The sequence below is a fragment of the Galleria mellonella genome, unplaced genomic scaffold (genome assembly GCF_026898425.1).
Source record: "Galleria mellonella isolate WM207_F2 unplaced genomic scaffold, CSIRO_AGI_GalMel_v1 utg83, whole genome shotgun sequence".
NCBI classification, from domain to species: domain Eukaryota; kingdom Metazoa; phylum Arthropoda; class Insecta; order Lepidoptera; family Pyralidae; genus Galleria; species Galleria mellonella.
In genome coordinates, this window is record NW_026442162.1 from 5487341 (window position 1) to 5513976 (window position 26636).

General features: G+C 33.2%; 2 protein-coding genes across 2 annotated transcripts in view; one reads left to right on the forward strand and one right to left on the reverse strand.

Moving 5' to 3' along the window:
• Positions 1-423: 423 nt before the first annotated feature.
• LOC113519572 (oligosaccharyltransferase complex subunit ostc-A) lies at positions 424-2743 on the reverse strand. The gene is made up of 2 exons (XM_052901942.1): positions 2502-2743; positions 424-823 (listed from the first exon to the last, which is right to left on the reverse strand). Exons 1-2 carry the CDS (start codon positions 2638-2640, stop codon positions 513-515), a joined length of 450 nt encoding a protein of 149 aa, XP_052757902.1. The 5' UTR covers positions 2641-2743; the 3' UTR covers positions 424-512.
• A 1654-nt stretch (positions 2744-4397) lies between these two features.
• LOC113516615 (SUN domain-containing ossification factor) overlaps positions 4398-26636 on the forward strand; it is an 81078-nt gene continuing 58839 nt past the window's right edge. The window contains exons 1-2 of the mRNA XM_052901945.1: positions 4398-4718; positions 4963-5208. Of these exons, the coding sequence (XP_052757905.1) occupies positions 4660-4718; positions 4963-5208 (305 nt within the window). The 5' untranslated portion in view covers positions 4398-4659. The remainder of the gene's footprint in view (positions 4719-4962; positions 5209-26636) is intronic.

The following is a 26636-nucleotide window of genomic DNA, read 5'->3' on the forward strand; positions in this document are numbered from 1 at the left end:
TTTTTAAACATAACTAACAACCATCATTGAGGTAAACAACAACAAAACTGAATTACACACTGTTTAGTTTGGAACAAGTTTTTTTTTTTTTTTAATGAATGATATTGGAATAGTAATGCTGGCTGCACTAATTGGCAGGGCACCAGTGAAGAATGCAGGATAAAAGCGGATCAGTTGGCCCATAGTGATGAATTCATAAAGAAACAAGATGGTTTCTAGGGGGAACCGCGTGGAAGTCGACCTGATAAGATATATTATTAGCAATGTGGCCTCTAGACCCATTACTAAAAATCCCTTTCCCCCAAAAACTAATAGGGGCTGTGTACAATTAAGGATATATAACTTTTTTATTATTACGTTCTCTCGGCCTACTCTGTAAGGACTGTAGCATGAGGATTGATAGGTAATAAAACAAAATTAAAATTGTGACAAATATAAAAAATATTTATTATAAGTATAGGAAAAATTCTAAAGACTTCAAATTGCAAAAAATTTACTTACATGCTAATAAATTAGTTTTGTAAATAGCCTGGCAACTTCATTCTCATAAAAATCCAAGTTGTGAAAAACGACACAAGGATACATAGAAAGGCAACAGATATTAGTAAAATTCTATTTAGTTTTGGAGTTGATGGGTTGTGCGTACGATCCAGTATGATGAAGCCAAGACCTCCGAGAGAGAAAAGGAAGCTCGAAGCCAGTCCTTCCATGATGTACTGGCCGTTGACACGATTTGGCATAAATGCCACTGGTCTACTGTGACCGTGCTCATCAGTAGTCGAACCTACACTCGGTGGCTCCACTATGACATCATAGATAATGCCTGAAACAAAAAAAAAGACAATAATAGTAGAAGGTGACATTGACCATTTCAGTAAGTATGTACTGTCTGAATAAGTCTATTTAATTTGTAATAGTAAACAGCATTTATTTTTTAATTTGACGTAGAAAACAAACAGTAGAAAATGGGAACTTTCTATATATAGACATAAATATCACTGTATATACTATGATGTCCATGGTACACACAGCCATTTCTGAGCATTAGTTTTATCTTCATAGGCTGTAATCACAGACTATACAAAGAGACAGTCAAGCAAACACAGCTGCTTTAACAGTAGAAACATGACATAAAATAAATAAATAAATAAAAATAGCCTTTATTCCTGAATTACAGATTTTTTTTTAATTGTAAATATGTATAAATAATGTTGACATCAGCAACATCTTATTTTTCAGGTTGTTCTAGAACATAGGCCTCCTCCATATTTCTCCATTGGTAATGATTCTTTGCAGTTTGTCTCCAGCCTTTGGGCAAATCATCCTCCCATCTTCTTATTGGCCTACCTCGGTTTCTTTTTCCATCACGTGGATACCACTCAATTAAATCTTGGGTCCATTTATTTTTTGATGACCTCATGATATGCCCAGTCCATCGCCATTTGAGCTTTTTTATTTTAAGTCACATCTGTAATGCCAGTTCGTTTTCGAATATCAGTGAGTCGCTGTTTGTCCTTTAATCTGATGCCAAGTATACTTCTTTCCATACCTTGCTGACATACTTTTAATTTCTGTATAGTTTGTTTTGTTAAAGCCCATGTTTGACAGCCATATGTCAGCACTGGCAGGATGCAACTGTTATAAACTTTTTTCTTGTCAGATACTGGTATTGACTTATTTTTCATTATTTCTTTTAGTGACCAATAAAGAGACCAACTGTTATTTATTCTTTTCTGTATCTCTTTAAGCATCTGTATCTCATAGCATCTTTTGTTGTTTAGGTGAGATAATTTGACCCAGATATGTATACTCTTCTACATATTCAAGCTCTTGATCGTCCACTACAAGTTTAATTTTTTTGCTGTTTGTCTTGGTGATGTTTATACTCAGTCCCACTTTTTTACTTTCCAAGAAACATGACATAGTATTAGCCAAATAATAAAATGTGTATACATTGAAACTAAATCCACAGAATACAAATTTTTAAAAATGTCGTGTCTGATCAAAATAATGAAATAAACATTCTATACCAAAATTTATGTACAAAAATGTTGCTGTATTCCATAGCTTCACCTACATAATTTACCTATTTTTTTTTTGTTAATAGGTAATAGTTTTTGCTTAAAAGGATAACTAATTATTATTATTTCAATCGTTAATTGTTCACTGCTGAACATAAGCCTTCCCCCATAAGGGGAGTTTTGCCACTACTTGCCACGCTTGGCAGGCGATTTGGCAACCGCAGTTAGACTTTTATAATGTTTTAAGAAGGACACTGCTGCCCATTCCACCATAAGCTTCCTTAGTCGATTTTTACGACACTTACAGGAAAGGAAGTTGTGGTCTATTCTACGCCGGGACCTACACAGCGTATTAAAGAATAACCAATATTGGATAAATATTGGTCCTCTGTTACAAACATTCGCATTTATTATATAGGCTAATTAGCTTATTAATATTATTATAATTCTAATAAGAGAATTATTAGAAATTGTACAAACCTCCGGTGACCAAAAAATACGAAAGTAATACTAAAGAAAATGTGGTCATAGCCGATGGAGCTTGCAGCCATGACGGCTTTTTAATTTTAATATTTGGTATCTCTAGAACCGTGAATGGTAAAGCAAATAAAGCTTCCATTTTTAAATAAACTTGTGTTATTTCTATTCCGGCGAATTCCTATCAACGAAGTTCAATTTATGACAATTTTTGTTGACGTTGGTCGATTTTATTTAATTTGATGACAGTTAAAGTGACTCAGTGTTGCCACCAAAATATATACTATAAACACATAGTATATAACAATAGGTTGTACAAGCTTCCGACATGTATTTTGTAGTTATAACCCTAAACTATCAAAATGTTGAATAATAATACATTACTGCAACGGCCAGCAACTGAGGCATTGATGGACGAACGTGCAAATGTGTGTCCATCAATGCCTAGTTGTGGCCAAGGCTTGTATAGTACTTTTCTCAAACAATGCGCGGAAATAAAAAACACAATTTTATTTTTTAAGTTCAATGACGAATAACGAACAATCATAATTTTTCACGCGCCATAATGTTCCTTTGTTCTTTTTTTCAATAAACAGTTTTCTATTTGCAAGCCAGTTCGAAATTTAAATAAAACTTTTTATTAGTTACCTCCTTAGTTGCCATGTTTCGAAGTAAAAGGTCATTCCATTTTTAAATTACAGGACAGATATAAGTTTACATAGTAATTTATCTGACCGCAAAACACGACATATATGGATTTTCATACAACTTTTGCCAGTACGTTGCTTGTGACAGTACGGCAATTTTGATTTATCTCGAAGAAGATTGTCAAAATAATGTCAACATTTCCAAGCATATTTGACAAAAATCTATTTACTTATATTAAAAAATAATTGAAACCATCACGACCTAAAAGCACAAATATTATCATACAAAATTAAAAAAATATAATTATACATGGAAAGAAATTTTAAACTTAAAATAATGGACATTTTAAAAAACAGTAACAATAAATTTGATATAGACGACAAAAGCCGAAAAAATAATAAAACAATTTTATTATATATTTATTTTCTTGTTAGGGAGACTAACGAGCAGACATTTCATGTGATGGAATGCAGCTATCGTCGCCCATGAACATTTGCAATACGAGAGAAGATGCTGGTACGTTGCTGATCATTTAAATGTTTGTACGGTACTTTTTTTTAAATTCCCCTTATTATATTATTACAAGACAACTGAAAACTTAAGCGCATTCCTTAATCAAGTAATTTGAATATTAATCAGACATTAATATGTGTGTGGTAGAAATTAAGGAAAAAGTTGGCAAATCTTTGCAACATCTATTCAAAAAATTTTATTTTTTTCAGTATGCCTTATAAAGCCTACTAAATTTTTTTTACGAATAGCAGAGTATATTTTATTAGCACAAATTTTTGTGGTAGAATACATTATGCTACGTTTATGGGTAGAACCAATAATATAGCAATACTTTGCATCTCGGTTGATTTTATCCGATGATAGCGACTAATTGATAGCTTTTATTTTATACGGAATTGATAGTGATCTTTATATTGTGATTGATAGATTTAATATTAATTTGGTTGCTATATATTATAATAAAACATTTGTGTATTAGCGTATATTACTGAATCAAACTTTTTAATTATAGGTTTGTTTTTTAAGAAATTCATATCTTTAAACTCAACATGTGAGTGGGTAAATGTAATTTTGCTTAAAAACGAACGTACAACGACGTCAGCTGTTTCAATTCAAAGTATTTATAACCAATGAACGTCAAGTCGTTGTGCTAAATGTTTATTTCTTATTGGTTACTTCTAATAATCAATTATATTTGTCATTTTCATCCAATCCCATTTCAAGAAGATCTGTAACAGAATTTCACAACTGTCAAATTATTGAATTCAATGCAAAAAGAAAAAAATTGAAATTATAAAAAGTGAATTCTCCTATTTTTAACTTTCGTTGCTGGGATATATACTCTTTTTATAGTGACATAAAATCTAATAGGTAATCATGTTGTGACACCTGTGTGTATTTAAATTAATTCAATACTATAGTTAATCTCGAAAGAGTTGTGAAAATGTGTTAAGTTTTTGCACAAAATGAACTTTACTGTGGATATTTCACTAATTTTACGATGAAGGGTGGGTTGTGTATCATCTACACGTCGTTGCTGACTATTTCAGTGATTTCCAGGTGAGTACACTTTGTTTTAAGTTATTAGAATTAGAAACATAGTGTATTGTATTGAATTGGTGAAGGTCTGTACCACCCAAAAGCCTCTGTCCTGTCCTAAAATCAACAAATAAATTCAAATAGGAAAGAAAAATATTATAAAATGATTGTATTATGTCTGCATAATATTAATTTTGACCATAGAAGTAACTTAGTCTTTATTATTATTATAAAATTGTTTATAACATGATTTGGTATTCCACAGTTGTGCTCTCTTCATCTTGGTTGTGTCAGAGGCTCTCCAAGTTGAGGGTGGTGAAAATACCAAAGTTGATCTCTCTGGACTGCATAACGTCAGTCAAAAAGTGATAGCTGCTGACAAAGATGCCCAAACAGAAGCCCCAGAAATCAGCAGAAGTAATAGAGAAGTGGAAACACAGAAAAAAATTGTTGGCGAACAAGAGGTGATATTTGCTGAGACATTGTCCCTGAATTCTGTGACAACTGATGGGTAAGTTATTGGCATGACATAGTATTTACTCATAATAAACTCTTAAGAAACAGAAAAAAAGAAAAAAAAAATAGTACTTATAATTTTATCATGTGTCAAATTTCCTATGTAAATTAGGATAAAATATTGACATTTTTACTTGAAAGAAAATAATTTAGAATCAAATTAAGTCTATATAGACAATTAATGTGAATTACTATCAATTTTAATATAAGTCTTATATGGAGTGATAGGTATTTGTGCTTATTATGTGCAGCTATCTGTCTTCTTGGTAACACTAAATTGTAATATAATTTGTTAACAACACCTACATTAGATGTCTAATCCTGGTCATATTTTGAATGTCCATAAATAATCATTTATAAATAAATTTGTATAAATTTATGACATTTAAAATGTCATAAATTTTTTCAACATTTTTATTCTTCATATTATTCATGTTTTTAATTTAGGCATTATGAAACATGTGCTGAATCAGCACCTTATATCAAAGTTTATCAAAATTCCATGAACTACATATTTAAATTATTGTAATATCAATATATACTTCTTAAATTTTTAGTACAGTTTGAGTATAAATAAAAGATGAACAATGACTTGCAAAACATGAACTAAAATTCCTTTGTTTTTTATAATAAACTTGAGACTGTCTGTATATTTCTAGTTTCACATAACACAGTTTTCTAATTATATCACCCTCAAGGACTATTACATAATTGAAATGACACTTAAGTATTCTTAATACCTTTTATTATACTTTTTCCATTGTTACTTTTACAATTAATTTTTTTTTTAATAAACATAAAATTAATTCTATACTTCTATTACTTTTAAAAGTAATTAAAAACATGTTAACAATCTTTTATGATCACTATATTCCATTTAATGTTATGATGGAATGCAAATAAATAAATATTATGTGCTTTAACACTATTATGATTAAACAACTGTTCTTGAATAAATGAATATATATACTACACAGGTTTTATGTACTAAAAGCAAATATTTGGTGCTGTTTTTACGATTCTGTTCACCCCCTTATTCATAAAAATATCAAATCTCTCATGAACCTATTTTTGCTATTGAAATCTTTTGTCCTTTTGCACTAATTTCTTAATTTGAAAGTCAGGGATCAAACACTCTAATAGTTAAATAAGGTTTGTAGGTCTTTTTAGTTTTTATGAAAAAGGATTTTCAAAACACTCTTCATGGTATTTTTTTCTAATTTCAAACATGGTTTTTGGAAATACCCTCGAAAACGAGAGATAAGATTTCGCTATGATGGATTTGAAACGTTCGAGGATTCTACGAATTCTGATTTTGTCGATTAAAATATCAAAATCCATTTAGTATTGGCAACATACATACTCATAAAAAATTTACAATATAAAAATACAGTATATATGAAATTCCCATACTCTTTCGTTTTTTTTAATGTATGATAATGGAATGGTGACTCCGCTTGCACTAATGTTATACGCTGGTAGGGTACTAGTGAGGAATGATACGTGAGGATGAAAGCAGGTCAGTTAGCCCATCACGATGAAAACACCTGGAATTCAGCACGTTGATTTTTAGGGGGGACCATGAGGGATTGACTTGACAGGGTATATTGCTAGCAATGGGACTGGTAGGCGAATAGCAGGGTGCTCTTTTGTGAGACAATTCTAGAGGTATGGTAGTATATTTGTAGAGATGGTAATAAATTTATAATATGAAAACAGGTATACGTAAGCCTTGTTAATGTTTTTATTTGTTGTATTTTTAAAGGGAAACAAGCTATTCTCATAACTTTGTAAAAAAGAAAAAAAAATAGTAGGTGCTTGGAGTCCAGGATAATAAAGTTTAAACTAGACATGGGACAAGCTAAATTCCGAGACATTCTCGGATTTCTCTGCCATCTGGCAAGCCTAATACCCCACCTTGCCCCGCCAGCGTAAACTCAGTGTAGATGGGGTTACCATTTTATTTTCATTCATAATATATATATATATTCAAATCATTGTGTTCTTTTATGAAGCAATATACTCTGATTGTTTCAAAGAAATCCCCATGTCTGCTAGACACTTGTTATCGCTAAGTACCTATCTAATTACGCGCAATTTAATTTAGCATCAATTATACATATTCATAAAACACGTAACTAGTATACTTGTTGTGTTTTATCAACTTTTTTGATTCTATCTGGAATGTCTTGTGACATTTTTTACGTTTTATTTTTCTTTTATCTGTATTTTCGTGAATAAAAATCCAGAGGGCGACTTTGTAAAAAAGTCGTTTGCTTGAGTACCTCTGTCCCATTCGTGTTTCTACCGTGAAGCAGTTGTGTTTGCATTGCTGTGTTTTGGTATTGAAGGGTGGGATATGGCAGTTAATTTATAGGGTACAGAGGAATAACACCTGAGTCCTCAGGAATGGCAATGCATAGAGAGTATAATGGGCATAACAGTATATACTGTTATGTCCATGGTACGGCTCATGTCTATAGGTGACGGTTACCACTTTCCATCAGGTGGGCCGTAAGTTGAATAAAAAAATGCTAATGTGTTTATGTAACCTATTATATTTGTCATTCCTATGTGTTCTTTTTAAATAAGTCAAATAATTATGTTGTATATGTAAACTCAGATATCGTTAATAAAAACGATTCTCTCTATTTTTTTTTTTGTATTTAATTATTCCAACGGATTTATTACTTCCGCCATATTTATAGTTTTATTATAACAAGATTTATACCTGTTTTTTAACCATAATGGTTAAGGTTTTTAATGTGTTTGTGAAAAGAAATCAATTTAATGTGTAGCTAATTTAAAATTTTGTTCAACAACAAAAAAAGCATCATCTTCAGTCGAGGCGCAACCAGTTATTTTGATTTAAAAACTAAACTACAGAACCGATTTTGATGATTTTTTTTATGGGACCAATCTGTAAGGTGATACTTTTAGATTTTTATTTATCTAAATAAAAAGAATTTTCCATATTGGTTTATAATAACATATATTATTTTTCCGTTATTTAACGGAGTTATATAAAAACACATATGGACATAAATATAAACATAAAAAAACCGAATTCGGAATCTTTGAACCAGATGTTTTGGTATTTTTCCTGTTCCTATATGTACCTGTTCCTATATACCTATATAATCTTATTTATTTTTATTATATGAATAAAATTAACGAACAAATATACCAAAAACCACTGAGGTTTGTCTGGGATGCCACACAATAATACCTGCTTTTTTGAAGTCTATGGAAAATACAGATGAATCAACAATTTCTTGGAAGTCGTTTAAATTAAGAAATAATTGCGTTTTAATAGTGACATAGTTATGGTATGCCCATTGATAGTAAAGAATGCTCGCGGCTGTGTCACCATTCGATGCCCCGTTAGTACGTACGTCACGCGCGAGGGCGTAACCGCCAAGATACGGCCAGCGTGTCGATACTGTCGTTATCCATTTCTGATTGTGCGGACCTTGAAGATAAATTTAGCACAACTACATTTTATATCCGTATTTTTTTTTTTATTCATAAAGGCTATCGAATTTTCAATATAAGTATAAGGAGTTTATTTCAAAAATGAAAATGTAATTTTTAGGCATAAAATGGTCTACCCCTTCATTTCTCGTGGGTGTAGTAAGACGCGATTAAGGGAACTTAGTCGAAGAATGGGCAGCAGCATCATTTTTAAAACATCACCAGAGCCTAATTGCGATTGCCAATGCCCCTGCCAAATGTAGCAACTACTGACAAAATTAGGAGGAGGCTTATGTTGAGAAGTGGACAGTTAACGGCTGATGTTAAACTGTTGCATGATTGACGTTCACTTCGTTATAAGAGCACTTTTTAAATACGTTTTGCGAAATGTGCGTGAACACGTTGCTGTGGCCCATCAACGTTTAGAAATCCTCGGAACGGTGAGATCGCTCCGTGAGGCCTGTGAAGAACCCAGGAAGCTTCTGCGCTTCTGGGCGGAGCTAGGTTGGCTGTATTAGCCACGACTCATACGCACAACGGCCCAAATGAGAGGCTAAGCGCGGAAAATAGAGTCTTTCTCACATTCACATTCACGCACAAAATGGCAGTCGGAGATTGATGGCTAATATGGAAGGTTGTGGGATTTCTGGTAGTTATAATAGTGGTTAATCTTCGAGTATTGATAGTTAAATACATATACTAATTGTAGCTGAAGTGAACAAAATAATTCTAGTCAAATAACTTTTTAAATGATCAATCGGAAAATATTGAAAATTATATGATTGTTTTTAAAAATTGTCAGATAATGGTAACGTTACCACGCATTGTCAAGCTAAAGTTACGAACGCTTTTAACTGAATCTTATTTTTTTTTCAAACCGACTCCAAACAGAAGGTTTTTTTTTTATACAACTTAAAATGGCAAACAAGCTGACGGTCCACCTGATGGAAAGTGGTAACCGTCGCCTATAGACATGAGCAGTACCATGGACATAACATAGTATACTGTTTCGCCCATGATACCCCCCATGGGTTGCCATTCCTGAGGACTCGGATGTTATTCCTCTGTACCCAGTAAATTCACGCCATATCCCACCCTTCAAACCGAAACACAGCGATGCAAACACAACTGCTTCACGGTTGAAACACGAATGCGACAGAGGTACTCAAGCAATCGACTTTTGTACAAAGTCTCCCTCTGAATTCGATTGTATTTTTTATTTTTATTTATTTAATACTTTATTGTACACATTAGTTATAAAAATATGACAGAGGTAAACAAAAGTACAAAGGCGAGCTTAACTCTGATAGAGTTTTCTTCCAGCAAACCCAAAGTTTTTTATGTTTGTTACCCCGTAACTCCGTCAATTATATACCAAATTGTTTTTTTTTTTTTTTTGTCCAATAGGATATACTTACAAGTTTATCTAATTGAAATGTTATCAAAACCGTTTGATTAGTTTAGTTTTTGAATCAAAATAAATTGTTTTGCCACAATTAAAGTCGATTTTTTTTGGAATACAGTCTTAATTGTATAGACACTGACCTGCGTAATCCGTACCTGTTACTACAATGAACAAACACAAGTGCGCTGCCGTAAGAAAATGAAACGAATCGATCTAACGGTTAATTTATATTTAGACGAACTTTCGGTTTCTAGATGCCGCGTTTTACTCTTCGGTTAAGGCCACGTAGTTTCGGTTATACATTAATTTAATGGATTTAAATTTTGTTATATCACTCATTGACGTGAGGTTCCGGTATAGGATAGGCCACCTCTTCTTTTCCCATGGATATGATAAAAGGCGTCTAAGGGAAGGGAACGATGGTTTCTCGGTGGAACCGCGTGTCGGTCGACCTGACAGGGTATTTTTTTTTAATGGATGATAATGGAATGGTATACCCACCCGCGTTATCGGTATACACCGGCGTTGCACCAGTGAAGGATGATAGGTGAGGATTTTTTTGATGGGTGAAAATGGTATGGTAACCCCGCCTGCGCTAACGGGATATGCTGGCGGAGCACCAGTGAAGGGTGATAGATGAGAATGAAAACAGGCCAGTTAGCCCATCATGATGAATTCATCAGGAATTAACCATGATAGTTTCCAGGGGGAACCGCGAAGAGGTCGACCTGGTTGGGTATATTGCTAGCAATGGGATTCTCAGTCTCCATTACTAACAATCCCTTTCCCCCCATATATAGATATTACTATATATTACCCACCGTTATATTAAGGTTTCCGTTATATATATTATCCTAAAGAAACGTGTAGAACCAAAAATAACAAGAAATTTAGAATACTCTTCGGTTTCCTCGGTTTTTTTCGGTAAAATACTATTGAAAGAGGATGATTTAATGATTTTTTTAATGTTCTATCATTGTCATTTTTGTAGGATTGTTTAATTAATAAGACTTTACCTGCAATCTCAGAGAACAGGATATATTTTTTTTTGTGTCAAAACACGTTCGTTGCACAGTCATAATGGGCGTACTTTCTGTTCCTATATGTTATAACTGCCCAGTAATAGTTGTACACGCTGGTGGACTGGATTGGTGGCTTTTCATCAGGTTTCTCGGTATCATTGACTAGCTTTTATACTCGTCTTCGCTCATTACTTTTGTCAGGATTAGAAGTAATATATTTTTCTGTATATTATATAATATATAAGACAGATAATAACTGATGATGATGATGATGATGATATAATATAAATGAGTGGAGAACATTTACTGGCAATAAAACAATTTCCAATTAAAAGTGTCACAATTACAAATAGAAATATCTATCTAAGGGAGAAAGAAATACAAAATAGGTTACAGAAACATGTTATGTTTTACGTGTTATTAGTCCTCAGAAATGGCAACACTTGAAGGGTATACAGGACGACACAGTATACTATGTTATGTCCGTGGTACTCTTGATGTTCATATGTGACATTTACTACTTTCCATCAGGTGGGCCGTTAACTTGTTTGCCAAAGTTACATAAAAAAAAAAACTATAATCAGCGTGCGTCTATAATACGATTTGTAAAAATGGTGAAGCAAAAGATGTATGAATATGTAAGAAATAATTGTAGATGTATACACTTTTACATAAGCAGTTTCGATAATCCTAATTAGTTAAGTACTATTACGTGGTGTTGTCGCTGCAGTTAACATTTTCCAGTATAAATTTTAATTGCGTTGCATACATAATTTGTTTATTAAGAACAGATTTAATTGTATGTACTTCGTTTAAAAAAATATATTACGTATTAATAGAATCTTCTATAGGCATACGTTTTTCCTTTGATTTGATTTCTGATAAAATAAATTTGTGGGCAAAAGAGGAAGAGGATGACCGAGGAATAACTACATGGGAAAGATAAAGGAAACACTAGGTGTCATGTCGTATAGGGAGATCAAGGATATGGTCTGGGATAAAGCTGGCTGGAGGAAGATGCATGAATTAGGTGCACCGACAAGAGGAAACTCTTAAATGAAAAGAGGAGAAATTTGTGTACACACATAAGAAAAGAGACGAACATACTTAGAATAATCTTTTCTATCTGTAAAAAAAAAAATTTTTTTTTTTAAAACAAACAAACCCTCCTCTCTATAATTTTAGTATAAACTCTATGGACTGGCTGACATTAATCTCGTATCAATCTAACGTCAATTAAATAGAAAAAGCGCATTGATCGTGCTGACGTTAAGTAATACGATATTGATCAATCAGTCGGTCTCTGGATTGATACTGCCGTTTAAATGCGACTCAATCATCTGAGATTATTGATCATTTAAAGAATCTAGTGTGTTCACCGTAAAATGTAATTTGATATTTATTTATTAAAAAAGGATTTTTTTTATACAACTTAGAATAGCAAACAAGCTGACGGCCCACCTGATGTAAAGTGGTAACCGTCGCCTATAGACATGAACAGTACCATGTACATAACAGAGTATACTGTTTCGCCCATGATACCCCCATGCGTTGCCATTCCTGAGGACTCAGGTGTTATTCCTCTGTACCCAGTAAATTCACGCCATATCCCACCCTTCAAACCGAAACACAGCCATGCAAACACAACTGCTTCACGGTTGAAACACGAATGGGACAGAGGTACCCAAGCAATCGACTTTTGTACAAAGTCTCCCTCTAAATAACTTTTAATTTAAATCTCATGAACACACTTATCGTAAAATAAGTTATTTGTTTATTATTACATACAATGAATCATTGAAATCGATTCAGCACTGGCGAAGGTATCGCATAGTATACGCACAGAAAATAATAATAATAAGACCCTATTGCCGGTTTTTGCTATTTTTTTTTGTTACAAAGAAACTTTAAAGTTATAAAATATGGGCCTAATATGTGACGAGAGTAAATCCTGCTTCGTTTCGTTTAAAATCAGTCGAATATAAGACATCTTTTTTAAATTAAAACAGTGTTTATATTTTTAGTTGAATTTCGAACATCAAATAAAAAAAAAAATCAATCATCTATCGTAAAAGATAATGAAAAAAAAGTATTTCGCGCGAGCATCACGTTACTCGTAGTTTGAAGTTGATTTTACCTTGAAAAGTCGACATTGCGGAGAAAATTAGCGTGCTATTTATATAGTTGTTATGTACCTACGTAACAATCGCCTGTCGAACTTCCTCTATAGACATTTTGTATAAATTTATGTAATAAATTGGTGTTTACTGAAAACCTGATTGTTTTTTTTTTTTAATATTTATGACACGCATATTTTTAAAGTGACAGCGTAAATGCAATGGAGCAAAAATTCTTTTCTTATCTTTGAAAACTTCGCTTCCATACGATGAGTGTTCGAAGGAGGAAACTGAGTATGCACTACTTGTGATCATTTTTTTAAAGGCTAGCGATTAAATGTTAACCGCGCCTGCGCTTTTGGTATGCGCTGGCGGTGCAGCAATGAGAGATGATAGGTGAAGATGAAATTAGGTATTTAGTGTATCGTGATGAATTCATTCATAATTGACCACGATGGTTTCCAGGGGAAACCGCGTTAAAGTTTGCATGTTAGGGTATATGCAATGGGATTGTTCTTTTTTCTTTTTATGGATGATAATGGAATAATGACCCCTTCTGCACTATCAGTATACGCGTAAGGGTTGATAAGTAAGGATGAAACAGATAAGTTCGCAAAGTGAAGATTTACCATAATCAATATGGTTTCCAGGAGGAACCGCATGGAGGTCGACCTGATAGAGTATATTGTTAGCAATAAGGCTGTTAGATCCCTAATACTAACAATCTCTTTGTCCCCACATGCGACCATTTAGGTTATATGTTGTGAGGGTAAGTTATATATCGATGGCGAACGGTATGATGATTAATGGGCATTATCATACACCATACCGTAGAACATAGTTTTACAAATGGTAAAAAAAAATCACAATGAAAAATCTCCCTACAGCCTTATAAACACGTACTGCTTTACGAGCGGTACGTGCATCTAAAATCTGGGATCGTTGACAAGTCTTACATAATTCATCTCTAAACTATTTTTATGTCAAATTATAGACTATATAAAATTATGATCTTACTAACGGTCCGTAAGGAACTTCTTTGAAAAACAGCTTTCTGCATATTTTTTTAAGTCACACCAAAATTGTAAGGATTTCGTTTTCGTAATTTGCCTACAGAATTATAAAGGAGAATTATTTGCAAAATCATAATGTCAGTTAAACAGATGTTTGTTCACGGAACAAGTTACTTATTGTTATTCGAAGATAGATTTATTTTCCCAGCTTTCCCTACATTCACGATTTGCGTGGGAGTTTTGGCGGATTACAGTTAAAATATGGCGCGCTGTCGGCGCCCAGCGTCTATGCTCTATGGTCGTCCCGTAGGGCACTAGAATGTAGTTGTGCAATTTATTACAGTGACGTTCTGTCTTAGATTGAGACAAATGTGAACGATTTGTAATTATTTATTACTGAATTGTTTTATTGAATATTACCGTAATTTAGAAGTTACATATTTTATATAATAAATATTTAGAAGTTATAGTAACATATTGGCAGTCTATATTTCTCCCGCATACTATGAGGACAATTCCCATGTTAGATCTACAGTAATTTAGTCAATTTTGGTCTATATGACCATAAATAAAGAGGGAGACTTTGTACAAAAGTCGATTGCTTGGGTACCTCTGTCCCATTCGTGTTTATACCGTGAAGCAGTTGTGTTTGCATGGCTGTGTTTCGGTTTGAAGGGTGGGATATGGCGTGAATTTACAGGGTACAGAGGAATAACATCCGAGTCCTCAGGAATGGCAACGCATGGGTGAAACAGTATACTCTGTTATGCTCATGTCTATAGGCGACGGTTTCCACTTTCCATCAGGTGGGCCGTCAGCTTGTTTGCCATTCTAAGTAGTATAAAAAAAAAGAATAATGTAATACAAAATTTGATTAAACTACTAAATATTAAATTAGTAAGATTTTATTCGTAAAATATATTCCCGTATTCAAAGACAATGTACTTATTATAGAAATCTTGGTAGGTAAGTATTTAGGTAGCAAATTATAACAACGTTGTTGAGTAGGTGCTACCATAGACACAAACTGAAATAACCGATTTGGTTTTACATGAGGCCTCACAATTTTTTGTACTGGAAGAACTGCGTTGCCAGACTTTTTGTACGTTTTATGTTTTAGATGGGATTAACTCGCTAGTAAAGTATTTTTTAAATAACAAGTCAGACGTAATAAAAAACTGTTAAATTGTTTTTGAAAACTGACAGATGCTCGTAATTCCGACATTACCACGATTTGGAAAGCTAAACTTGAAAAATGGATGCTCTTAATAAATTATAAAGCACTTAGTACAGAATACATAATTAATTTTAGTAAATGAACATCCCATTAATTTATTGTCTTCTATGTAATAGGTACTTAATCCATTTCCGTAAAGAAAACACCTGGCTCGGATAGAATAAATTCCAAATTGTTTACAGATACATAGTGTCTATCTGACACACAGTCAGCTCACGCAGTATTAATGAATCTTGTGTCTCACTGTACTACCAACAGCGTGTACTTAATTTACCTTTTATACAGTTCCCGCCAAAATTCAAAAATAACCTCCAATTAGCATCGATTTTATAAACCGTTGTAATGAAACTAGTTTTGAATCAATCGCTTTGATAAATCTACTAGTAGTAGTTGGCATTCTTGTGGACTTAAATAAAATTGAATAAAAAAAAATTAAGTTTTTTCATCAACAGGAAAATTGAAATGTATATGCTTATCTTAGACCATATAATGAAACTTTCAATTAGGTATTCTAAAAATTTTTACCAATAACTCAATTTTATTTTATAAAGTTATAGATAAAAGCAATAAATAATAGTGTAACTTGCATGTTTCATTTAAATTCAAGTATGTATTTGAAATAAAAATAAGGTCAATGGAGGTGAGGCCGCGCTTGAACAAATAAAGACTTAAAGTCACAATGACTGTTCAAATACAAAACCAACAAACTGAGGGTCTACCATTAAATGAAATTCCGAATTTTTGGATTCAATGTCTTATTTTCATTCTTACCGAAATCTACTCAGTAAATGGAGCTTAATGTTTTGTTTATCATAAATCCTACTAAAAAAATTTAAAAGGAAAGATATTTTAACATTTTTAATATTTTTAAACGGTATGTAATATTTAATTTTAACATTAAATTTGTGTAAAACATTTCATGGTAAACTCCCCAAATCATATCCACCTGTGACGAGGAGTGAGACAGGGGGATGTTATGTCCTCTAAACTGTTTACAAACGCTTTGAAGGATATGTTCGAAATGCTAGACTGGAAAAATTAGTATTAATATCAATGGCTAACACATCTCTCACCTAAGGTTTGCAAACGATATTGTCAGTGTGGCTGTTTGTGTGTGAATTGCTGCAAGAGCTACAGCAAATGCTGAATAGCCTAGCAGAATTGTTTCAATGCATCGGTTTTTATGTGAATTTGGACAAAACTAAGATCATGTTTAACGATCGGGTTTATAGCAGATTTGACTTGTTCATTCATATTTTTTAGTCAAGGAGACTAATAATTGACACACAGCATCTTTTAAAACTCTAGCCATATGTGTGTGAAATACTGTGTTACCAAAACGCTCATCGTGGGTTGCCGTTCCTGGCGATTAAGGTGATATTGATATGCCTCTAGTATCATAATGTATTTTGGCTAAAACATGTCTCGGTCAGTTCCATAAGATACGACAGACAGAAATGAGCAGGTGTATAATAAGAGATATAAATTAAGCGTGTAGTACATCATAATTTTATGATATGACATTGGCAGTGCTCGGTACGAGGGCAGTTATTTTGAGATCATTGCAAGAAAGGGCTGCATAAACAATTTGTCTGTTTAGTGAAAAACAAACTTTGTCTTTGTCGTCATTGAAGCTATTTTGGATTATATCAAAATCGTTAACACCTTTTTATGAAAGTATTTTAAATTGCGTAAATATGGTTCCAAGATTGATCTCGGTTAGGACAGTTTTGGAAACAAACTTCTCTGAATGGACTTGTGTCTGATTGTTCTGGGGTGTGCCTCAGTGATTCTTGGTTTGGTACCCCATAATACGCGGTATACTAATTTGAGAACCAGCAAATTGAATGTGATTGTGCGGCTATTATTATTATGTGTTGAAAAACGACAAATATTTTATTAAACATGTGTTTTATTAAATATTTTATTAAATATGTCGTTTTTCTATTGGTTTTTCTTTGGAAAAAATGTGCAAGTTTCATAGCCAGAATACTTCTTTAGTACTTTAGTGGTTTCAATTTCACTTTGTACCATAGATGCTATTGCAAACGTTCAACTCTGATACAAAGAATCAATCTGTCGACTAGTTTACAATTGATCGTCAGGTTGTTTCTTTTGTCACGTCAGCTTGCATCAGATTAAAAATAATTCATTCGCTTGATGAATGTATCGCTATTTAATTGACACTGTAGTGGTACAAGGCATATGATAATTTCTCAGCCATTGCCCAACTGGTGCAGTGGGCGTTGTAACTAGGCCAAATACCTCGCATTGTATATAGGTATTAGGTATTCAGGTTTGGGCTATCTAAACCTGAGATTTATTGATTGACTATTTGTCAGCTTGCAGTTTTTTTATTGCGTAAGTACAAGAAAGCCTTTGTAGACTTTGAAATTAAAATCCTATTATTCCTACTAATAAAATTGCAACTAAACAATGTCTGTGCATGTTAGTTATTTAAAAAACTTATATTCCTTTTTTTTGCTTGTAATAATATATACCAATGCTACAACAATAATTTTAGTAATGTTGTCTCTCTGACTATATATTTGTTGCGAAGTGCAAAAACCACTAAACCAAATCGGATGTGGTTTTCACACATGTATTCCTGAAGGTCTAACTTAAAAATTGGTGCGAGGTATGTTTTATCTTGATCGTCATCTAAAAGGAGTTTATTTAATTGATTTTCCTACTTCTGAAATCCACGTGTACGAAGTAGTGGGCGAGAAGCTAATTAGATGTGAGCTCAATTAAAGATTAGTATTACTATCTACTTCAGATCTAGAAAAGTTTATCGTCATTATCATTTGAGTATAATTGTGATAAAAATTGTAGTTCCTTATTCCGTCGCCCTGAAAAATAATTGTCGAGGTTAGATCTCATTTATTTTAAAGTTTCATCTTTGAGCAAAGTGAAAGTAAAACTGTATGATATATCGTAAAACTATAAAGTTTCCTCTTAATCTGAAGTGCAAATATGGTCACTATTACAAAATATAAAGTAAATGCGGGCGCTGACACTGTTGCTTTGCACTAAATTTACAATAGCAACAGATATTCTGAAGGTGGCTGCAGTAGGCCATTGTTCTGACCATATCTATCACCATTGACGACTGCTATTATTGTATGCCAATAGAAAGGTTACCACAAATATTGCCTTACTAAGGACTAGAATGTCAGATTTCTAGCTCGCGTAGTTTTGGCTGGGCATATTAACATTGGAATAGCAAACACGCTGACATTTTACGTAATAGATATTGATAATTGAGATGCGCCTCTGCACCCCGTAATTTCAGTCATATCCCACCTTTCTCTTCTACATCCTGTTTTAAGAAAAAACAAAGTTCCTTGGTAGCAAAAAAATACAAGATAAAGACACTTGTGACGACATTGTTACAGTCTTTCCCTAGTGGAAAGAAAAGATTGTTAGTAATGCTGACTACTAGCCCCAATGCTAGCAATATATGTACCTTGTCAGGTCGAACTCCCCGGGTTTAATCCTGGAAACCAGGTGTATTCATTACGATGGGCTAATTGACCCGTCTCTATTCTCACCTATCATTCCTGACTAGTGCCCCGTCAGCGCACACCGTTAGCGTAGGCGGATTACCATTTCAAATTATCTTTATTTATTATCTACTACAGGATTGTTATCTGTTGAGAAGACTCCATAAAAAACTTCAAAGTTTTATTATCATTCATTAAAAAAAAGTCTTCCTCTGGTAATTGATCTGTGATACGTATGCCCACTTAAGTTACGTAGTCCTTTCACCACTCAACAATGTACGTTACAGCTGAATTGCTTTGCAATTTGCGATTACTGCTAATGAAAATCGAATCTGACTGTCGATGTTGGCACCATAAAACAACCGAACGACTATACTCAGTCACAGATGTGGTAACAGTAAGGAGTTAATAGGTTCCTATGCTTTCTGGAGTAATGGGTCTTACACCAGAATTTAAATGTGCAAATCTATTTTCTGTAATGCGGTATGTAATGGTGAGTAAGTTCGTGTACACTTCGACTAATGGAAGCCTTTTATTTCCGGGCCTTTACCACGCAAAGGCAAGTTTAATGAAAATACGCCTAGAAGGTCTGGGCTATGCTTGTGTACAGGCGAGATTGAAACTATGTTATTACTAGACTTTATTGTATTGTGTGGGTTATAAAAAGATTTTTCTTTTTAACGTTCGAGTAAAATATTACGTTTTATAACGTTTTAAACTGCGCACAGTTTTTTGTGATTATTTTAGCTAGATATCGTCGTCTTATCTGCTTTTGTCGTAAAACAGAAATGCTTGCATTATAGTGTTTCGGTCTGAAAAGTAAAATTGTCCGTGCAATATCTGATAGAGTAATGGTTATGCATGAGAGATGTTCACGTTATGTCCATGGTATTGCCATAAGAATAATAGATAATTCAAGGTGTATTTTTAGACGATATTATTACGTAGGATGAGAAGAAAAACTTTATTTATTTATGAATAGTTATTGCGAAATTTTACCTACGTCGCAATCAATAGTGACTTTTTTCTTAGACAAAATAAACAAATCGATAGATATGTATTCGTTACCGCATGCATATGAGATTAGTACGTCAACGTCTAAAATCTACTTTCTTATACGTGCGGTAGTGGAAATATATCTATTGATGGATTCGTTTGCCCTTGCCCACGGGGGCTGGTCTATTTTAAAAGCTAATAATGTGCATGTAGTCCGGCCCTGTCGACTGCCCCTGCTGTAATCCATCCCACACCAATACCAATGGTAGCGCTATTCGAAATGAATTCGTTATTTACGAACGTCCGAAGGGAAAGCGGTCGACAATCGACATGCACTTAATTCTAGGGAAACTAAATCGAATCACAAATGTATCGATCACTCGCATGTATACATTTGAAAAACAAAATTAAATGCCGTCTTGATTTATTTATCGTAGGTATACGTCAATCCTTATTTTATTTTATTGCGGTAGCCACTTACCAACAGATGAGCCGCATGCTCATTTGCCACTGTGAGGCCTTGTGTTATAAAAAAACTTTTGTACAAAATTTACCTGTCATAAACAAACAATATGGAAATGCCGAGACAAAGCCGATTAATTTTGAATAGATTTTTATATATATATATATTTTTTTTAATTGTGTAGCTAATATTTTGTCTCTTTGCTTCGATATTTATATATTTATCAATGCGAGTATTCGAATCTAGAATTTATTAAATATTCTAGTTTCAAATATTTGGTATTTACGTATTTTACCAATTCACTTATGTTTTTACGCCGATTTAAACTAATTGCTTGTCAATCAGTCTTGATAAATTAAAAAAAAAAGTTTGTGCCGATTGTACATTGTATCGATTACTCCTGTCATGTCCAGTTTACCCACAACAGTGTCAAGCCACCGTCTCTCACTTGTTCGAGTTTCACGTATCGAATCGAACAAGACTTTGAAAGTGAAACGATATGCAGCACTGCACCGTTAATAAATCTTAGTAGCGGCCACTTTGTAGTGTTAACCAGGCCCGAGTTACTTCGAACAAAAAACGTTTGTATGAAATTTATGCAACCAATTGAGTTTGAAAACTTTATTATATATAATTTTTTTTTAAATATTTTGTTCAATAAAAAAATACTGACTTGAATCGTGGACAAATCAGTTTTGCTTTAAAATCTAAACAACTGAACCGATTTTAATAAAATTTCTGTGGGATTATTCTGAAAGAATTTTCCAAATCCTATTAATATTATTAATGCAAAAATGATTGATGGATGGATATTTATTACTCTTGAATGCAAAGACTACTGAACGAATTAGAATGAAATTTAGCACATAGGATACTTTAATTACTAGTTTACGCGAGAGAAGACGTGAGTCGTTTTATAAATAACGGAATTATGAGGTAAAAAAATATTTAAAAAATACAACCAAATTGAGAACTCAGTTAAAAGTAGCAGCTATTATGATAACTATCGATTACCTTACTTGTACTACATTATTTTTTATATCTTGTCTTGTCTGATTTATTGTCTTGTTATTTGTACATGGTTACACAGATTTATTTTTCAGTTTCATATCTCTATTATCATCAGACAGCAGTGCCGACTCTTGATTATTTGCTCTGTGGTTTTTTAACATTCGAATAAACACTCGATGTATGTACTCGACAGTTTTTCCTCTTGTTTTCGATTTCAACTGCGTTCCTTGTAAGAATTTCTCGAGTTTTTATCACGATTCCATTACACTTAGTCTTTTTTGTTGACAATCGTCGTCGATGCGCCGCGAGTTTGCGAAATGGATCGAGTTCGCGCTGCTTGCGTCTCGTTTATTTTTCTTTTAGTTTCTTTAGTTTAGTAAATGGAATTCAATAATTTCTCTCAGAGGTTTTAAAAACAATCATTTAATTATATCAATTTTCTATCTACTTCAAAAAGAAGATTTGATTTTTTGTTTTTTTTTTACCTCATAACTCCGTAAGTTTTAAACCGATTTGGAAAATTACTTTTTACGTAAAGGATATACTTGCCTTGTGGTCCTGGCATAGAATGGACTACCCCCTTCCCTGTCCATGGGTCTCGTAAGAGGCTACTAAGGGAATTTAATGATCGAGGAATGAGCGGCAGCGTTCCACTTTAAAATCACCAAAGCCTAACTGCGGTTATGTGGTAAAACCCCCCAAGGGGGAGGCTTATGTTCAGTAGTGGACAGTTAACTCTTAAATACGTGAAGTTTTAAATTTGATACCGGAGTTATCAATCTCATTGAGCGCCTACAATCGATTTTATTTTAATATTTGGCTGTTTACATGTTACCAAATGTTTTTTTTTCAAAATAAATATATAACAATATTGTTTTGATTTTTTTACAATATTTCCCTATTAGTAAACACAGTAAAGGGTACACTTATATATTTTTTAATTTGATTTAAAAAATCAGGCTCTTAAGAGTTAAAGACTGTTATAATAGTAATATAGTAATTATCAAATATGTATTTAATATAATTTATAATTGTATTCCACAATCCACAAAAAAAAAACTAGTTTAATTTTTTTTTATACAACTTTTTATACAACACAGCCATGCAAACACAACTGCTTCACGGTAGAAACACGAATGGTACAGAGGTATCCAAGCAATCGACTTTTGTACAAAGTCTCCCTCTGGTAATTGTAACAAAATCAGTTATCTTGATTTAAAAACTAAATTACTGAGCCGATTTTCATAGAATTTCTGTGCCACCAATCTGTAATTATATCTTTTTAGATAAAAAGATAAATTTCCAAATTGTTAAAAAAAAATACAACCGTACCAAGGACCTCCTTCTTTTTGAAATCGGTTAAAATGTAAATGATAACATCAACTTACGTTTTACAATATACATCCAGCCTATTGATATCTGAGAAGTAGATATTTATCACTCAAGTTTACAGTTAACTTTAACTTATACCGGTTACGTTAAATTCCCGCGGTGCCCCACTCCTATAATCTCGTCCAGAATGCCGGTTAGAATTTATATAAGTAATCCATAATTTATTATAATTCAATTATAATACATAAGCAGTACCAACATTATATAAATGTGAAACTCTACAATTGCTCTGTCTGCGTGTTTGTCAATGACATTAAAAATACATAAAAAAGTTAGTTTAAAATCTAAGGATAGGTTACTGGCACGTGTGACGTCATTATTTATTCATACATACATATGGAGACCAGAGGGAGACTACAAAAGTCGATTGCTTGGGTACCTCTGTCCCGTTCGTGTTTCAACCGTAAAGCAGTTGTGTTTGCATGGCTGTGTTTCGGTTTGAAGGGTGGGATATGGCGTGAATTTACTGGGTACGGAGGAATAACACCTGAGTCCTCAGGAATGGCGACGCATGGGGGTATCATGGGCGATACAGTATACTCTGTTATTTCCATGGTACTGTTCATATCTATAGGCGACTGTTACCACTTTCCATCAGGTGGGCCGTAAGCTTGTTTGCCATTCTAAGTTGTATAAAAATAAAAAATGTTAGAATATTAGAAAGAAAGCGAGCAAGACCGCGGATGAAAGCTACTTAGAAATACTAAGAAAGTAAGGATGCCTTTGCGCGGTGAATTTACGACAGCGTCGTAGCTCGTTAGTTAATCCCGTTAACGTCATATTATCCAAGCAGATATGACTGGCAAGTTTGACAGTAACAATTTCAAATTACCTCTCCCTAGGTGGCCAGTTGGCTAAGCTCGAGATAGAGTAATAAATATAACGCTTTCTCAATGAACTATCTGTGCTCTGTGCTCATGCACCACAAGTCTGGAGTTTTAATGACGTTGTTTAACATAAAACTACACTCCACACCATAGATGGCAGCGCAGACATACTCAAACTGGACTATGGAAGGCTCAGGGTTTAGCAAGTAGGGCTGGCTAATATGTAACAATATCTATATACTGGTCCAATAACGAATAAATTCTGTTGTCAAAAAAATAATTATAGATTTTTTTTTTTATACAACTTAGAATGGCAAACAAGCTGACGGCCCACCTGATAACTCACTTTTAACATATTCGAAAATAGATCTCCGATCAATATGGGCAATTTCAAAATACGTGGATACCTTTATTCCCCCCCATCAATATCCATATATAGGATCCCAATATATAGATATCGGATCGGTATCCATATTACCCATGCCTATTAGCAAGACATCTGCGAAGTAGCTACCGTATTGAGAGTCCAAAAGAACTATCCCATAATGCCAAAAGTGAATTTTGGAGAAATAATCTATGCTAATATATAAAGCGGAAAAATTTGAAAGCGCTAATTAAAGATTTATTTTGCTTTTAATAGCTTATTTCCTGAGGAAGGTTTTAGGCTATTCATTATCAATATAAGACCACAGGTAAAACTGCGTGATTCAGTTAACTTGCAATAGAATTCATCAATTTACACACTGTTTTATAATGTTTTGTTTATTTATTTATTTATTCATTAGTACAAATAGGTGTACATGACGGACTTAATGCTAAAAGCATTCTCTCCCAGTCAACTATAGGGAAGTCAGAATACTCGAATGCGGTACTACTAATTATTGATATACATACAATGTTGCTAAACAAAAACGAAAATAAACTAAGCTAGTAAATGACGAGCATTGCCAGATGCGAATTTTGATTTTACCCTAAACATCAAATATTTTTTCCTAAAAATCGATATGATTATCAAGACTTTTATCCTATCAAAATGTTGTATAATTTTGTAGTATGTTTTATCATTTACCACAAAACGAACAACGGAAAAAAGCATTCCATCTGTTTTCACTTTTAGACAGATCCTCTTTATTGTTTCTTTTAAAATATTACATTAGTAAACCTATTATAAATTACTAGCCTGCATACTCTCACCTTCTCTTATCCCTTTCTCAGTTTTGTTACTTTTTATAATACATTTTTATAACACAGGGAGCAAACGAACATGTAAGCACTGTACCAATGAGCACCCACAATACCAAAATTAGTAATTTTCAAATAAAAAAATAAATAAACAATCCAAACAACAGCTGTCTTTTAAAAAGGAATATGCTCTTTTCTTGAAGTTTACGATGTCGTATCCGTTCGGAAATACTGCTGCTGGAAATTGATTCCAAAGCAAGGTGGTAAAACCTTCATTCTAGTTTTACTACTTATATACCTCTACGCATTTTACATGCATCGTTTTTTTCAAAAATATCTCGAAGAATTTATTTCCCTAAAACTTTGCGAACAGAAAAATTCTTACCCAAAATTGCGAAAAGAGTACCAGCTATGCTGGAGATAACACTAATTAGCACCACTGTTACATTTGCATACACTTTCGCGTATTTCCGCACCAATGGCAAACACTAACCATTTCTTTCATTCTCGTTATACTTTTAACAAATCTATCCCTTTTCAACTATTTGTCGATATGGTGAAATATGTAGTGGGTGACATTAACAGCGTTCGAAACATATTTTCAGTTATTTTCCGAGCTTATAACTTCTCTTCAAAATCGCCACTGAAAACGGTTTTTACATTTTAAGGGCTAATCTTCATCTGCCATCCGTAAAATTCTTCATCTGCTACCACAACAGTTTGAGAACCCTTGGTCTTGTATCATGGTGATGCATCCTCATTGGCACTCACCACATGGAAGAATAAATAGAGGGGCTTTTTGCAATTCATTTCACTGGCACCTGCATAAGTTACGTCTTAAAACGATGCGATCTCGTATATCAAGTTAACGTGCGCTGTTTCGATTTGTAAGGTCTGTTTAAATTTGTAGCGCGGTGGAATGGAATTTAGGGACGATCCGATTTATGTTATTTATTTACACTCTACTAGCTTTTACCTGCGACTCCGTCTGCTTGACCGGGGTATGTTTACTGACGGGATAAAAAGTAGCTTATATTCTCTTTCCTCTTTTATAGCACGTGTATATCAAATTTTATAATGATTAGTTAAGTCATTTACTGTCACATTTATAATATTATTCAGGATTATGTATTCGATGTAGTTATTTTAGTCCATTTTTATTTTATATTATCGCTAGCTGACTTGAAAATGTTGTCTTTTTTTCTACCGCCATCTACTGGCTCCATTTTTTCTTTTCGATATAAAAACTTCTGTCTCTCGAGTTGAAATTATCAGTACACATTAAAGAATATTAAAGTATTTATTTAGTATTGTTACAAACTCCTTAGTTTTTTAGGTATTTTATTTTTATAATTTTTTATACCTTTTGGTTTTTATATTAGTCATTGCTCTTTCTTACTGTCGAGTCTGTCTTCTGTAGTTTTCTTGATTTCAGTTATTTTCTTTTAACCACATTGTTTAATTTTACCAATTACATCAACATATAGTCCATAATAAAATAAAGATAAACTTATTTGATAGATAATACGGGTATATAATTTATATGCCGTACCGAAAATTCTCGTCCGTCGTGTATTGAATAGATTTTTCGCTTGGACATTTTTAACGATTTCATTATGTGTCAGCTCTAATCGTTTCACCTTCTTTCAAACTAATTATTTGAAAGTAGACATTGCTTTAGTGTATGTCTAACTTTCTCATGAACCTTTCAGATCACAATTTACACTAACCAGTGAAATGTTATAAGCTGAAATATTAATATTGGAAAGTAGCTATGC